Source organism: Carcharodon carcharias, chromosome 4, assembly GCF_017639515.1.
Source record: "Carcharodon carcharias isolate sCarCar2 chromosome 4, sCarCar2.pri, whole genome shotgun sequence".
NCBI classification, from domain to species: domain Eukaryota; kingdom Metazoa; phylum Chordata; class Chondrichthyes; order Lamniformes; family Lamnidae; genus Carcharodon; species Carcharodon carcharias.
In genome coordinates, this window is record NC_054470.1 from 34,127,942 (window position 1) to 34,142,390 (window position 14,449).

The 14,449-nt window shown below is 44.1% G+C and overlaps 1 protein-coding gene across 8 annotated transcripts in view; it reads right to left on the reverse strand.

The window, feature by feature from the left end:
* The window catches only part of agtpbp1 (ATP/GTP binding carboxypeptidase 1), a 330,484-nt gene that overhangs the window by 219,060 nt on the left and 96,975 nt on the right, over nt 1–14,449 (reverse strand). For all 8 annotated transcript variants that reach the window (XM_041185725.1, XM_041185724.1, XM_041185729.1 and 5 more), the window contains one exon: nt 13,866–13,933. In XM_041185725.1, the coding sequence (XP_041041659.1) occupies nt 13,866–13,933 (68 nt within the window). The remainder of the gene's footprint in view (nt 1–13,865; nt 13,934–14,449) is intronic.

Consider the following 14,449-nt stretch of genomic DNA (forward strand, 5'->3'; position numbering starts at 1 on the left):
TTGTTTTTTAAGAAGGTGACAACATATTCAAGGACTTTGGAGAGGGAAAGGGATATTAGGCGTAGATGGCAAGGACGGTCAGGTCAATGGTTGGGTTTTTTGAGAGGGGCAATGACAGTAGATTTAAAAGGGAGATGAACAACACCTGAAGAGAGAAATATTTACAGTATTGGCTAACATGGAGGGCCCAGTTGGGAAGTTAGGTGATCAGCAGTTTAGTGGGAATAGGATCGAGGGAACAGGAGTTGTGTCTCGAGGACAAAATGAGCTCAGAACATCTGGGCAGACAGAGAAACCAGAGAAAGATGAGAGTTCGAGGAGCATGGCATGGCACAAGCATAATTAAGTCTCTTGAGATTAAAGGGGAAAGGTTACTGGAGCAGGGTGCAAAATGTTGTGGAGGAATTTGAAAGGATGAGTTTTCAATTGGCTATACTGGGTCAAAGAGCCAGTAAAGGTCAGCAAGGATGGGAATGATAAACGTGTGAGACTTAGAGGGAGGACTGGATGTGGTAACTACATTTTGTGACAGCTGGAATTTACAAGGGAATGATGGAAGGCCAGCAAGGAAAGCAATAGAGTAATCAAGTCTGGAAGTGACAATGGAGTGAATAAGGGCTATGCAGTGGGGTTCAGGAAAGGATAGAGACAGGCAGTGTTGACTGTGAAGCTCAGTTCAAAGTTGACTGAATGTCATGGTTACACATCATTTTGTTCAACCTAAGCGAATAGTCAGAGGAGCACAGCATCAATGGAGAGGGTGTAGCGTTTATGCTAAGGGCCAAAAAATGATTTCACTCTGCCCAGTGTTCAGCTGCAAGGAAATGTCACTCATCCAGGGTCTGATGTTAAACAGGGAATCTAACTGCACCAACAGTCATGGATTGAAAAGTGGCAGAAAGGTAGACATAGCTGTCATCTGTATGCATTAGGAAGCTGACCCCACGCCTTGCGGATGATATCGTAAGAGGCAACATACAGATAATGGGGGCCAAGATAATACCTTCAATAATGCTACAGGTGAGAGAAACTATTGCTGGAGAAATAATGGCCATGACATACAGGAATGGAACAATGAAAAGGTAATGCCATGAGGCTGGATTATATACTAAGAGCAAGCTCCCCACATCCCAGTGTAAATGTTGGAGGTGAGCCCGCCTCTGCTTGGCCGGCTCACCCGTTTTAATTTTGGCCAATGGACCTTTTGAGGTGAGACTTTTGCCCTAATCTAGAAGTCCCACCTCCAATTCACTGGCAGCGCTACCGGGCGCAGTGGCCGCTGCCAGTACTTTCGGAGGCCCAGGAGGTGGAGCAACAAATTTGGAGGATGACGACACAATCAACCTGTATCAAATGCTGCTTAGAGATAGAAGGTAACAAAAGTTCCATGAAGCACCATGGCCAGTCACAGAGAATGTCATTCATGACTTTGGCTAGGATCATTCATTTCACTAATCCATAAAGTGTGAAAGCTGTACCAGAGAGATTCAAATAGGAAGGTTTTAGAAATATGGGAGAGTTTTCTCAAATATAATGACTGGAATTTAATGGAGCAAGCTAGGTGGTGAGCAGATCCGCATAATCGCGGGGAAGACTGCACAGCCCTCCCACCAGTGCGAAAACCGACCCTCATTTAGCTGCTGACACAGGGAATCTGCCCGCTGGCTAATAGTCTATTTATTGAGGCACTTTTGGCCATTATCCCTGAGTTCACCAGGATTTTGTGCTCATTTTATTTTGTAATCATGGATTCTCCTGATCTCACGTGGGGCTTCTGTGCCTCCTGAAGGTTGCCCAGCAAACTCCATCAGATTTGCCAGCAGCCTCCCATGGGGTCCCTCTTTCAAAGGCATTTGGTGCCTAATCAACAGCCCAGGTATCAGGAAGGGGAGTGCCCACTGAGTCACTCCTGCTGTCCTTGCACTTGAAACCCTACCCCATACCCCCACCAGTGATTCTACCCCCCCCACCCCCCACAACCTGCCCATGCCCACTTGACTCCAGGGATTCAGCGATGATCTGCAGTGAAGGTCTCACTGAATTGCCAGCAGCAGCCCCATACCCAGTGGCATGCCAGGAATGGAGAGCTGCAGGCCTCTGATTGACCGGCAGCTCCCAGGGGCAGGATTTCTGCCCTACAGGAGGCTTTATTCTGTGGGAGGCCTGATGCTGCCCACTTAAGTACCAGTTGCACTTAACTAGTGTGGGTACCCCTTGGAAAGGTGACAGGTTCCCCCACCAGTGGGCTAAACCCAGGTCACCTACACTAAATTCCATCCAATGTGTAAACAAAATATTCACACACTCTCACTGAGAAGAATGCTGAAGTTGCATTTTGCACAGCATGCTGCATTTTGAAGAACAAGTAGAAGTACAGAACTGTTTTTTTTTTTGAAAACTTTGAGCTCAACTCCAGTTCTTTACCAAAGGATAGTTGCAGGTCCAGTTGATCCTGTTCTCACACTATGAAGATTAGAACAGATGGGTTGCTTCATATTCAGATATACTCTACTCAAACTTAGCCTTCTAATTCTACTCACCTCACAGGCATTGAGGTATAACGCTGTAAAGATGCATGGAAGATAAGTTAAATTTTATTAAGCTTAAATAAATGACGTGTACATTCAGGTAGTTTGCCAGCCTATTTTCCCAACTGCCCAATCCTGCAGACTCTGCAACAGAGGCTCGCAGGTCTGCTTGCTGAATGCAAAATAACATTGGGACTGCAAATCTGGGACACTGGGGCAACAGCAGGCCAGAATTCTTACCACACCAGCAATGCATCTCAAAACTTGTTATGGGGGTCATGAGAATGGCAGGGGAATCGGGACAGATTGCCGAAGCCCCAATATCTACGTCACTTTATTCATTAGTGATGAATCAGCAATTTAGGAAGGGCTTCAAAGCCAACAGTAATTTTTACTTCAATTCATTTTGATGCATAAATATAAATCCAATTGAATATCTCATTGAAAAATAACCGAGGCCAAATAGGTTTCTGTTTTCTCCACAAATTAGATAAAATATAACAGTTCTGTCCTGAAGCTATAATGCTGTGGAGTAGAATTTCCATGCTGTTCTCTTTATCTCATGTAGTAGCTTAGGAATAAACCCCAGAGAGCATAAACTGTCATTTATGTTCTCATTCCCAGGTTTTTATTGTCATTCCTCTGAAGTTACAACAGGAAATCCCTACAGAAATTCAATCCCAAAGGTTTTTAGGAACCAGATTTTGAACATTCCTGTAGTATTCAAGTGCATGGTTACAACACCATATGTGTATTTTTTTTTTCTGTTCAGTCATGGGATGTAGGTGTCAACATTAAGTGTAGCAAGGCCAGCATTTATTGCTCATTCTTAATTGCCCTTGGGAAGGTAGTGGTGAACTGCTGTAGTCCATGTGATGTAGGTACACTGAGTGCTGTTAGGGAGGAAGTTTCAGGATGCTGGTGCAGTGACAGTGAAGGAACATCAATATAATTCCAAGTCAAGATATTTGTGACTTGGGAAGAAACCTTGCAGGTAAGGATGTTCCCATGTATCTGCTGCCTTTGTCCTCCTAGGTGGTAAAAGGTCATGGATTTGGAAGATGCTGTCAAAAGACTCCTCGCGTTGTTGCAGTGCATCTTGTAAATAATACACACTGCTGCCATTGTGCATCAGTGGTGGAGGGAGTGAATGTTTAAAGTGGGGTGCTGACCAAGCTTTGTCCTGGATGATGTCAAGTTTTTCAAGTGTTGTTGGAGTCACAATCATCCAGACAAGTGTACAGTATACCATCACACTCCAGACTTGTGCCTTGTAGATGGTGGACAGGCTATAGGGAATCGAGAGGTGAGTTACTTGCCGCAGAATTCCTAGCCTCTGACCTGCTCTTGCAGCCACAGTATTTATATGGCTAGTCCAGTTAAGTCTCTAACCAATGGTAACCACCAGGATGTGGATGGTGAGGAATTCAATGACAGTAATGTCAAGGGAGATGGTTAGATTCTCTCTTGTTAGAAATGGTTATTGCCTGGGCCTTATCAGCCAAATCTGAAAGTTGTCCAGGTCTTGCTACATGTGGACACAGACCGTGTCAGCGTCTGAGGAGTCAAGAATGCTAATGAACGCTATGTAATAATCAGCAAACATCCATACTTCTAACCTTATGATGGAGGGAAGATTATTGATGAAGCAGCTCAAATGGTTGGATCTAGGACCCTACTCTGAGGAATTACTGTGCTGTCCAGAGGCTGAGTTAATTGGCATTAAACAAGAACAATCATCTTCCTTTTGTGCTAGGTATGGCTCTAACCAGCAGCAAGTCTTCCCTGATTCACATCGACTCCAGTTTTGCAAGGGCTCCCTGATGCCACACTCGGTCAAATGCTGACTTGATGTCAAGGGCAGTTACACTCAACTAACCACTGCAATTCAATTCTTTTGTCCATGTTTGAATCAAGGCTGTAATGAGGTCAAGAACCGAGTGGCCCTGGTGGAACCCAAACTGCATGTCAGTGAGCAGATTATTACTAAGCAAGTACTGCTTAATAGCAGTGTCGATGACACCTTCCATCACTTTGGTAGAGAGTAGGCTGATGGGGCAGTAATTGGCTAAGTTGGATTTGTCCTGCTTTTTGAGTCAGAGGTCAACAGCACAGAAAAAGACCCTTCAGCCCATCGAGTCTGCGCCTGTAAAACAAGTACCTAACAATTCTAATCCCATTTTTCAGCACTAGGCCCATAGGCTTGTATGCCATGCCATCACAACTGCACATCCAAATACTACTTATATGTTATGAGGGTTCCTCGCTCTATCACCGTTTTTCAGGCAGTGAGTTCCAGATTCCCACCACCCTCCTGGGTGAAAAAATTCTTCCTCACATCCCCTCTAAACCTCCTGCCCCTTACCTTTTAAATCTATGCTCCCTGGTTATTGATCCCTCCACTAAGGGGAAAAGTTCCTTCCTGTCTATCCTATCTATGCACCTCATAATTTTATACACCTCTATCTCCTCTGCTTCAAGAAAAATAACCCCAGTCTATCAATCTCTCCTCATAACTAAAACTCTCCAGCCCAGGCAGCATCCTGGCAAATCTCCTCTGCACTCTTTAGTACAATCACATCCTTCCTATAATGTGGATTCCAGAATTGCACGCAATACTCTAGCTGTGGTCTAACCAGCGTTTTATACAGCTCCAGCATCACCTCCCTGCTCTTTTAGTCTATGCCTTGGATAAAAAAGGCAAGTATCCCATATGCTGCCTTAATCACCTTATTTACCTGTCATGTTACCTTAAACGATCGGTGGACATGCACACCAAGGTCGTTCTGATCCTCGGTACTTCCCCAGGGTCCTACCCGTTCATCATGTATTCCCGTGCCTTGTTTGTCCTGCCCAAGTTAATCACCTCACAATTATCTGGATTAAATTCCATTTGCCACTGATCAGCCCGTCTATGTCCTTCTGTAATCTACGGATATCCTCCTCACTATTTACCACCCCACCAATTGCTGTGTCATCTGCGAACTTACTGATCAGCCCTCCTACATTCAAGTCTAAATCGTTTATATATATATATATATATATATATATATATATATATATATATATATATATATATATATATGTATATATATATATATACACACCACAAACAGCAAGGAACCCAACACCGATCCCTGTGGAACCCCACTGGACACAGGCATCCACTCACAAAAGTACCCTTCGACCATCATCCTCTGCTTCCTGCCACTCAGCCAATTCTGGATCCAAATTGCCTTGGATCCCATGGGCTCTTACCTCTGTTATCAGTCTCCCATGCAGGACCTTATCAAAAGCCTTGCTGAAGTCTAAGTAGACTACGTCAAATTCATTGCCCTCATCTACACACCTGGTCACCTCTTCGAAAAATTCAATCAAGTTGGTCAGACATGACCTACCCTTAACAAAACCATGCCGACTGTCCTTGATTAATCCCTGCCTGCCCAAGTGTAGATTAATACTGTCCCTCAGAATTGTTTCTAATAGTTTCCCCACCACTGATGTTAGACTGACTGGCCTGTAGTTCCCTGGTTTATCCCTTCCTCCCTTCTTGAATAACAGTACCATATTGGCTGTCCTCCAGTCTTCTGGCATCTCTCCTGTGGCCAGAGGTGTTCAAAATTATTGCCAGCTCAGCTGCTATCTTCTTCCTTGCCTCACTCAACAGCCTGGGATACATTTTATCTGGAATTACCTGGAAAAACTCAGCAGGGCTGGCAGCATCGGCGGAGAAGAAAAGAGTTGACGTTGAGTCCTCATGACCCTTCAGCAGCACTGAGTAATATTAGGAGAGGGGTGAAATATAAGCTGGTTTAAGGTTTTGGGGTGGTGTTGTAGGGACAAGCAAGCGGTGACAGGAGCAAATAATCAAAAAATGTCACAGACAAAAGAACAAAGAGGTGTTGAAGGTGGTGATATTATCTGAATGAATGTGCTAATTAAGAATGGATGGCAGGACGCCCAAGGTACAGCTCTAGTAGGGGTGGGGTGGAAAGACTAACAGGGCATAAAAGGTATAAATTTAAAAATAATGGAAATAGGTGGGAAAAGAAAAATCTATATAGATTATTGGAAAAAACAAAAGGAAGGGGGAAGAAAAGGAAAGGGGGTGGGGATGGAGGAGGGAATTCAAGATCTAAAGTTGTTGAATTCAATATTCAGTCCGGAAGGCTGTAAAGTGCCTAGTCGGAAGATGAGGTGCTGTTCCTCCAGTTTGCGTTGGGCTTCACTGGAACAATGCAGCAAGCCAAGGACAGACATGTGGGCAAGAGAGCAGGGTGGAGTGTTAAAATGGCAAGCGACAGGGAGGTTTGGATCTTTCTTGTGGACAGACCGCAGGTGTTCTGCAAAGCGGTCACCCAGTTTACGTCTGGCCTCTCCAATGTAGAGGAGACCACATTGAGAGCAATGAATGCAGTAGACTAAGTTGGGGGAAATGCAAGTGAAATGCCGCTTCACTTGAAAGGAGTGTTTGGGCCCTTGGACGGTGAGGAGAGAGGAAGTGAAGGGGCAGGTGTTGCATCTTTTGCGTGGGCATGGGGAGGTGCCATAGGTGGGGGTTGAGGAGTAGGGGGTGATGGAAGAGTGGGCCAGGGTGTCCCGGAGGGAATGATCCCTAGGAATGCCGCGGGGGGGGTGAGTGAAGGGAAGATGTGTTTGGTGGTGCCATGATGCTGTATTTGGCGGAAATGGCAGAGGATGCCCACGCAAAAGATGCAACACCTGCCCCTTCACTTCCTCTCTCCTCACCGTCCAAGGGCCCAAACACTCCTTTCAAGTGAAACAGCAATTCACTTGCATTTCCCCTAACTTAGTCTACTGCATTCATTGCTCCCAATGCGGTCTCCTCTGCATTGGAGAGACCAAACGTAAACTGGGCGACCGCTTTGCAGAACACCGCTGGTCTGTCCGCAAGAAAGACCCAAACCTCCCTGTCGCTTGCCACTTTAACACTCCACCCTGCTCTCTTGCCCACATGTCTGTCCTTGGCTTGCTGCATTGTTCCAGCGAAGCCCAACGCAAACTGGAGGAACAGCACCTCATCTTCCGACTAGGCACTTTATAGCCTTCTGGACTGAATATTGAATTCAACAATTTTAGATCTTGAACTCCCTCCTCCATCCCCACCCCCTTTCCGTTTCTTCCCCCTTCTTTTTTGTTTTTTCCAATAATTTATTCAGATTTTTCTTTTCCCACCTATTTCCATTATTTTTAAATTTATACCTTTTATGCCCTGTTAGTCTTTCCACCCTACCCACACTGTACCTTGGGTGTCCTGCCATCCATTCTTAATTAGCACATTCGTTTAGATAATATCACTACCTTCAACACCTCTGTGTTCTTTTGTCTGTGACATCTTTTGATTACCTGCTCCTATCAGTGCTTGCTTGTCCCTACAACAGCTCCACCCTCCCCCCCACCTTAAACCAGCTTATATTTTACCCCTCTCTTAATATTACTCAGTTCTGCTGAAGGATCATGAGGACTCGAAACATCAACTCTTTTCTTCTCCACCGATGTTGCCAGACCTGCTGAGTTTTTCCAGGTAATTCTGTTTTGTTTTGGATTTCCAGATCTGCAGTTTTTTGTTTTTAAATATGTTTTATCTGGGTCTGGAGACTTATCTACTTTTAAGCCTGCCAGACCACTTAGAACCTCCTCCCTTTCTATGCTAATTTCTTTAATTATATCACAGTCCTTCTACCTGATTTCCATACTCACGTCGTCCCTCTCACTTGTGAATACTGACACAAAGTATTCATTTAGAACTCTAACTACATCTTCCAGCTCCACACATGTAACCAATATGGTCCTTAATGGGCCCTACTCTTTCCCCAGTTATCTTAATGTAATTGCAAAATAACTGGATTTTCCTTTATTTTACCTGCCAATGTTTATTCATGCCCCCTTTTTAAGTTTCTTGCATGCACGCATGCACGCACGCACACACACACTATACTCCTCTAAGGCTTCTGCTGTTTTGACCCCTTGGTATCTGCCATAAGCCTCCCTTTTTCTCTTTATCCAATCTTGTATATCCCTTGACATCCAGAGTTCCCACTCTATCTTTACTGGAATATGTTGGTCCTGTGCTCTCCCTATTTCCTTCTTGAATGAGTCTCACTGCTCTGATGCAGATTTACCTAAAAGTAGCTGCTCCCAGTCCATTCCGGCCAAATTATATCTCATCTTATTAAAAATGGCCTTCCCCCAATTTAGAACTCTGATTTCTGGCACATCCTTGTCCTTTTCCACAGCATTGAATCTAATCGAGTTATGATCACTATCTGCAAAATGCTTCCCCACTGATATCTCTACCACCTGCCTGGCTTCATTCCCTAAAATTAAGTACAGGACCTCCTACATAGTGGCTTAAAACTCCCCTGGATGTATTTTAAGAATTCAGCTCCCTCTAAACCTATCACACTACGACTAACCCAGTTAATATTGGGGAAGTTGAAGTGCCCCCTATTACTACCCTATTATTTTTACACTTCTGAAATTTGCCTACATATCTGCTCTTCATTTTCTCTCTGACTGGGGGCCTATAGTATACTCCTAGCAATGTGATTGCTCCTTTTCTGTTTTTCATTTCTACCCATATGACTTCATTTGAGGAGCCTTCTAAGCTGTCATCCCTCCTTACTGCTGTAATTGATTCATTGATCAATATTGCAACAGCCCCTCCCCTTTTACCTCCTTCCCTGTCTTGCCTGAAGACCGTATATCCTGGAATACTGAGCTGCCAATCCTGCGCCTCTTTCAGCCATGTCTCTGTGACAACAATGACATCATACTTCCATGTGTTAATTTGTGCCCTCAGCTCATCTGCCTTATTCATCAGACTCCTTGCATTGAAATAAATACCTTCCAACCTTGCCAAACTCCCTTGTGCCTTTACTGGCCTTTAATTTCTATGCCTTCCAGACTCACTTGCTCTCTCTTCTAATTTTGGTTGTGCATCACCCCCTGCTGAACCTCCTCTCATGATCCCATCCCCCTGCCAAGTTAGTTTAAACCCTCCCCAACAGCACTTAGCAAACCTCCCAGCAAGGGTGTTGGTCCCATTCCAGTTCAGGTGCAACCTGTCTGCCTTGTACAGGTCCCACCACCCCCAGAAAATTTCTCAATGTCCCAGAAATCTAAAGCTCTCCCTCCTGCACCATCTCTCCAGCCATGCATTCATCTGGTCTAACCTCCTATTTCCATACTCACTAGCGCATGGCACCAGAAGTAATCCAGAGATTACTACCTTTTGAGCTCCCGTTTTTTAATCTGCTTCCTAGCTCCCTAAATTCTGCTCGCAGGACCTCATCCCTCTTTCTACCTATGTCATTGGTACCAATATGTACCACGATCTCCGTCTGTTTGCCCTCCCCGTTTAGAATCACCTGCAGCCATTCAGTGACATCCTTGACCCTGGCACCAGGCAGGCAACATACCTTCCTGGAGTCATGTCTATGGCTGCAGAAACGCCTGTCTGTTCCCATACTTTTGAGTCTCCTGCCATTATTGCTCTTCCCCTCTTTTTCCTCCCCAAATGTGCAGCTGAGCCACTCAATGTCATGGCTATGGCTGCACTCCCCAGAGGAACGGTCTCTGTTTTCCAACAAGAAAAACAGTTCTCAGCAAGATGCACCCTGGGGATTTCCTCACTACCTGCCTGACACCTTTCTTTTGACTGATGGTCACCCATTCCCTCTCTGTCTGCACTTCCATAAGCTGTGGGGTGACCACATCTAAAAACGTGCTATCCACGAAACTCTCAGTCTTGAGGATGCATCTCAGTGCCACCAGCTGCCGCTCAAGCTCTGAAACTTGGAGCTCAAGTAGCTGCAGCTGGTGGCACTTCCTGCACATGTGGTCGGTCAGAGCACAAGGAGCATCTAGGACTTCCCACATGTTGCAGGCGGTACATAACACGGGACTGAGCTGCCCTGCCATGCCTCAAGTCAAGGAAAAAAGCCCTCATTTTAAATACAGTTTAAAAAAAGTAAAATTATTTATGTACTTTAAATAAAAACTAGAACTATTATCTTTCCTTAGCTTAACCTATTTTAAACTGGAGAAAAACACTTACCCACTACTCACCAATCAACTCTCACCTTTTGTGCTGACGTCTCTTTTTTGAAGTTTCCCAGCACTCGCGCTGGTTCTGATCTCTCCACCACTGTCTTGTGATGCCACTCTTCTTATTTTCAACAAGAACTGACTGCAGGACACTTTTGTGTAATGGACTAACCTGGACAATTTTCCACATTGCTGGTACATGCCACTGTTGTAGCTGTACTGGAACAGCTTGCCTGGCAGTGCGGCGTGTTCCGGAGCACAAGTCTTCAGCACTATTGCTAGAATATTGTCAGGGCCCCTCGTCTTTGCACTATCCAGTGCCTTCAGCCACTTCTTGATATCACTTGGAGTAAATCGAATTGGCTGAAGACTGGTATCTCTGATGCTGGGAACCTCCGGAGGAGACTGAGATGGATCATCCACTCGGCATTTCTGGCTGAAGATTGTTGCAAACGCTTCAACCTTATCCTTTGCACTGATGTGCTGGGCTCCCCATCATTGAGAATGGGGATAGTTGTGCAGCCTCCTCCAGTGAGTTGTTTAATTGTCCACCACCATTCACAACTGGATGTGACAGGACTGCAGGGCTTAGATCTGTTCTGTTGGTTGTGGAATCACTTTGCTCTGTCTATCACATGCTGCTTATTCTGTCTGGCACATACATTGTGCTGTGGTGTATTTTACCAGCCTGACACCTCATTTTTAGGTATGCCTGGTGCTGCTCCTGGCATGCGCTCCTGCACTCTTCTTTGAACCTGGTTGATCCCCTGGCTTGGTGTTAACTGTAGAGTGGGGGATATGCCAGGCTACAAGGTTACAGATTGTGGTCGAATACAATTCTGCTGCTGATGGCAGAACCTCATGGATGCCCAGTCTTGAGCTGGTAGATCTGTTTGAAATCTATCCCATTTAGCAGGGTTGTAGTGCCACACAACACAATGGAGGGTCTCCTCAATGCGAAAACGGGACGTCGTCTCCACAAGGACTGTGCGGTAGTCATTCCTATTGATACTGTCATGCACAGGTGCATCTGTAGCAGGCAGGTTGGTGAGGAAGAGGTCATGTATGTTTTTCCCCTCTTGGTTCCCTCACCACCTGCCACAGACCCAGTCTAGCAGTTATGTCCGTTAGGGCTCGGTCTGCAGTAGTGCCCTACTGATGGGCATTGAAGTCCCCCGCCCAGAGTACATTCTGTGTCCTTGCCATCTCCAGTGCTTCCTCCAAGTGCTGTTCAATATGGAAGAGTACTGAATCATCAGCTGAGGGAAAGTTATATGTGGTAATCAGCTTGCCCACATTTGATCTGATGCCATGAGACTTCATGGGGTATGGAGTCAATGTTGAGGACTACCAGCGCAACTCCCTACTGACTGTATACCACAGTGCCACCACCTCTGCTGGGTCCATCCTGCCAGTGGGACAGGACATACGCAAGGATGGTGATGGTGGTGTCTGGGACATTATCTGTAAGGTATGATTCCGTGATTGAGTATGTCAGGTTGTTGCTTGAATAGTCTGTCGGACAGGTCTCCCAATTCTGGCACTGGTCCAAGAAGGACTTTGCAGGACTGACAGGGCTGAGTTTGCCGTTGTCGTTTCTGGTGACTAGCTCAACTTTTTTAGCAGTTTGATACAATTTAGTAGCTTGCTAGGCTGTTCCAGAGGGCGGGTAAGAGTCAGCCACATTGCTGTGGGTCTGAAGTCACATGTAGGCCAGACCAGATGAGGGTGGCAGATTTCTTTCCCTAAAGGACTTCAGTGAAGCAGGTGGGTTTTTACGACAATTGACAATAGTTTCATGGTCATCCTTAAATTTTTAATTCCAGATTTTTTATTGAATTCAAATTCCAGCTTCTGCCATGATGGGATTCAAATCCTGGTCCCCAGAGCATTATCCTAGGTCTCTGGGTTACTAGTCCAGTGGCCATACCACTACACCACTCCTAAAAGGTGGTGGCGTAATGGTATTGTCAATGCCCCAAGCTGAGCATCAATCAGCAAATTGGTGCTGAGTTAATGCCACTTGATAGCACAGTCGACAACACCTTCCATCATTTTGCTGATCATTGGGAGCAAACTGATAGAGACTGTGATTGTCCTGCCTTTTTTTCTATGGACAAGACACAGCTGGGCAATTTTCCACACTTTCGATGGATAGCAGTATTGTAACTGTATGGAGCAGCTTGGCTAGTGGGTGCAACTAGCCCTGAGACACAAGTCTTCAGTACTACAGCTGGGACGTAATAAGGATCTTTGGCAAACTGATCAGGGATCCAGAATAATGAGTGTTCCATCAGTGCATGCTAGCTTGAACAAGTTACAATAAAGTTTTAGAGTTTATCTTAAGGCAAATTCCCAATGTCTTATGCATTCTAAAGGATCATCACTGTGCTACGACATCAAAAAACTGGAGCGAGGTGAGGAAGGCAGTTATTCCCAGGGATACAGGTCAATTCTTCATAAGAAGATGGATTGTTCTGAACAAGTGCTAAAAAGCCTTCCAATTTACATGATAAAGAAAACTTAAATGGTGTCGTTTACTCCTTCATTTCTAGTCTGTGGTAAAGAAAGCAGTGATTATAATCACTTGGCAGCTTACGCACTACTAGCTGAACCCAAAGGGAGCGTTTGGGCAATAATTTTGTTCAATGGGCCAAGACACACAATGGCTGCACCAATTAGCAGATATTACACAATTAAATATTCCCTTAAACCTGCGTGATGGTTCATCTGGAAATTTGCTTATCTTGCCATGAACAATGAAGATAACAGTTGTATAATGCATTTTTTTTTCCTGACACGTGTCAGACAGTCATCCAGTTAAGACCCCACGAGAAAACAGAAATGATCTTACAAGCAAAGGTACATTTTCAGATCCCCAGAGCAGTGCTCTGTTCCTGTATCCCAGAACCTGAAGAAACTTTTTAAATTTTTCCTTGGAAGTAAACATCATGGAAAAGGTGTGTGCTAAGCAGCAATACTTGCAAAAGACAGCTGTATTATTCTAAAAAAACTAAATTAAATTTGTTAGATCAAAATATTTTTCCTTTTTCCAAAACAGAAATTACAAAACCTTTTTTCTGAAAGTCTATAAAATTTGGGAGTTTAACATATAGTATCCCACATGCTTATGATATCGCAATGAATGCGTAAATCTCTGTAGGATGCAGGAAAAGTTACTGATGGATTGTTTCATCTGTCAGCAAAAGATTCCCATCATTTAACCATGGTATTTGGAGGAAATATTAAGAAAAAAATGCCTTTTACCTCAAGGGTTGACAATATTACTTCCATTCCAGTTGAGCCCTTGGCTGTTATATCTTTCTTCGTTCTTTCTGCAAATTCAAATCAATTGTTAAATAATACAAAATGGTTGGTAACATAACTAATGATAGAAATTGTCACACAAGAGCATTTGTTAATAAAACAAATGCATGAGTATCTGAAAATTAGCTTCTGCATTAAATGTACCCAATTTGAATTATTTCATGCAGCAATTTGTTGTTGGTGAGCTCAGCTTGAAGAAATTATTTTTCATTTAACAAAATATCAACATCAGAAATAAAATATGATCCAAAAAGCAGTAGCTGCAGTTTTGCTTATAAACAAAGCAACAAATTCTGATACCCAGTTTTTCTGACTAACCTTTGCTGTGAGTGCAATTATAGGTATTTAGAAAAAAGGAATAAATGTTGTATTCCTTGTGTTTAAGCAAAGAGTAGACCATGCATTATCTAGATTAAGGATTACTGTGAACACAAACTGGATTGAATAATGTAAAAAAAAATAACTTGAAAAACATCACTCTGGTATTCAAAAACCTAGATAAGCCCAGGTTTTATGGTAAGAAT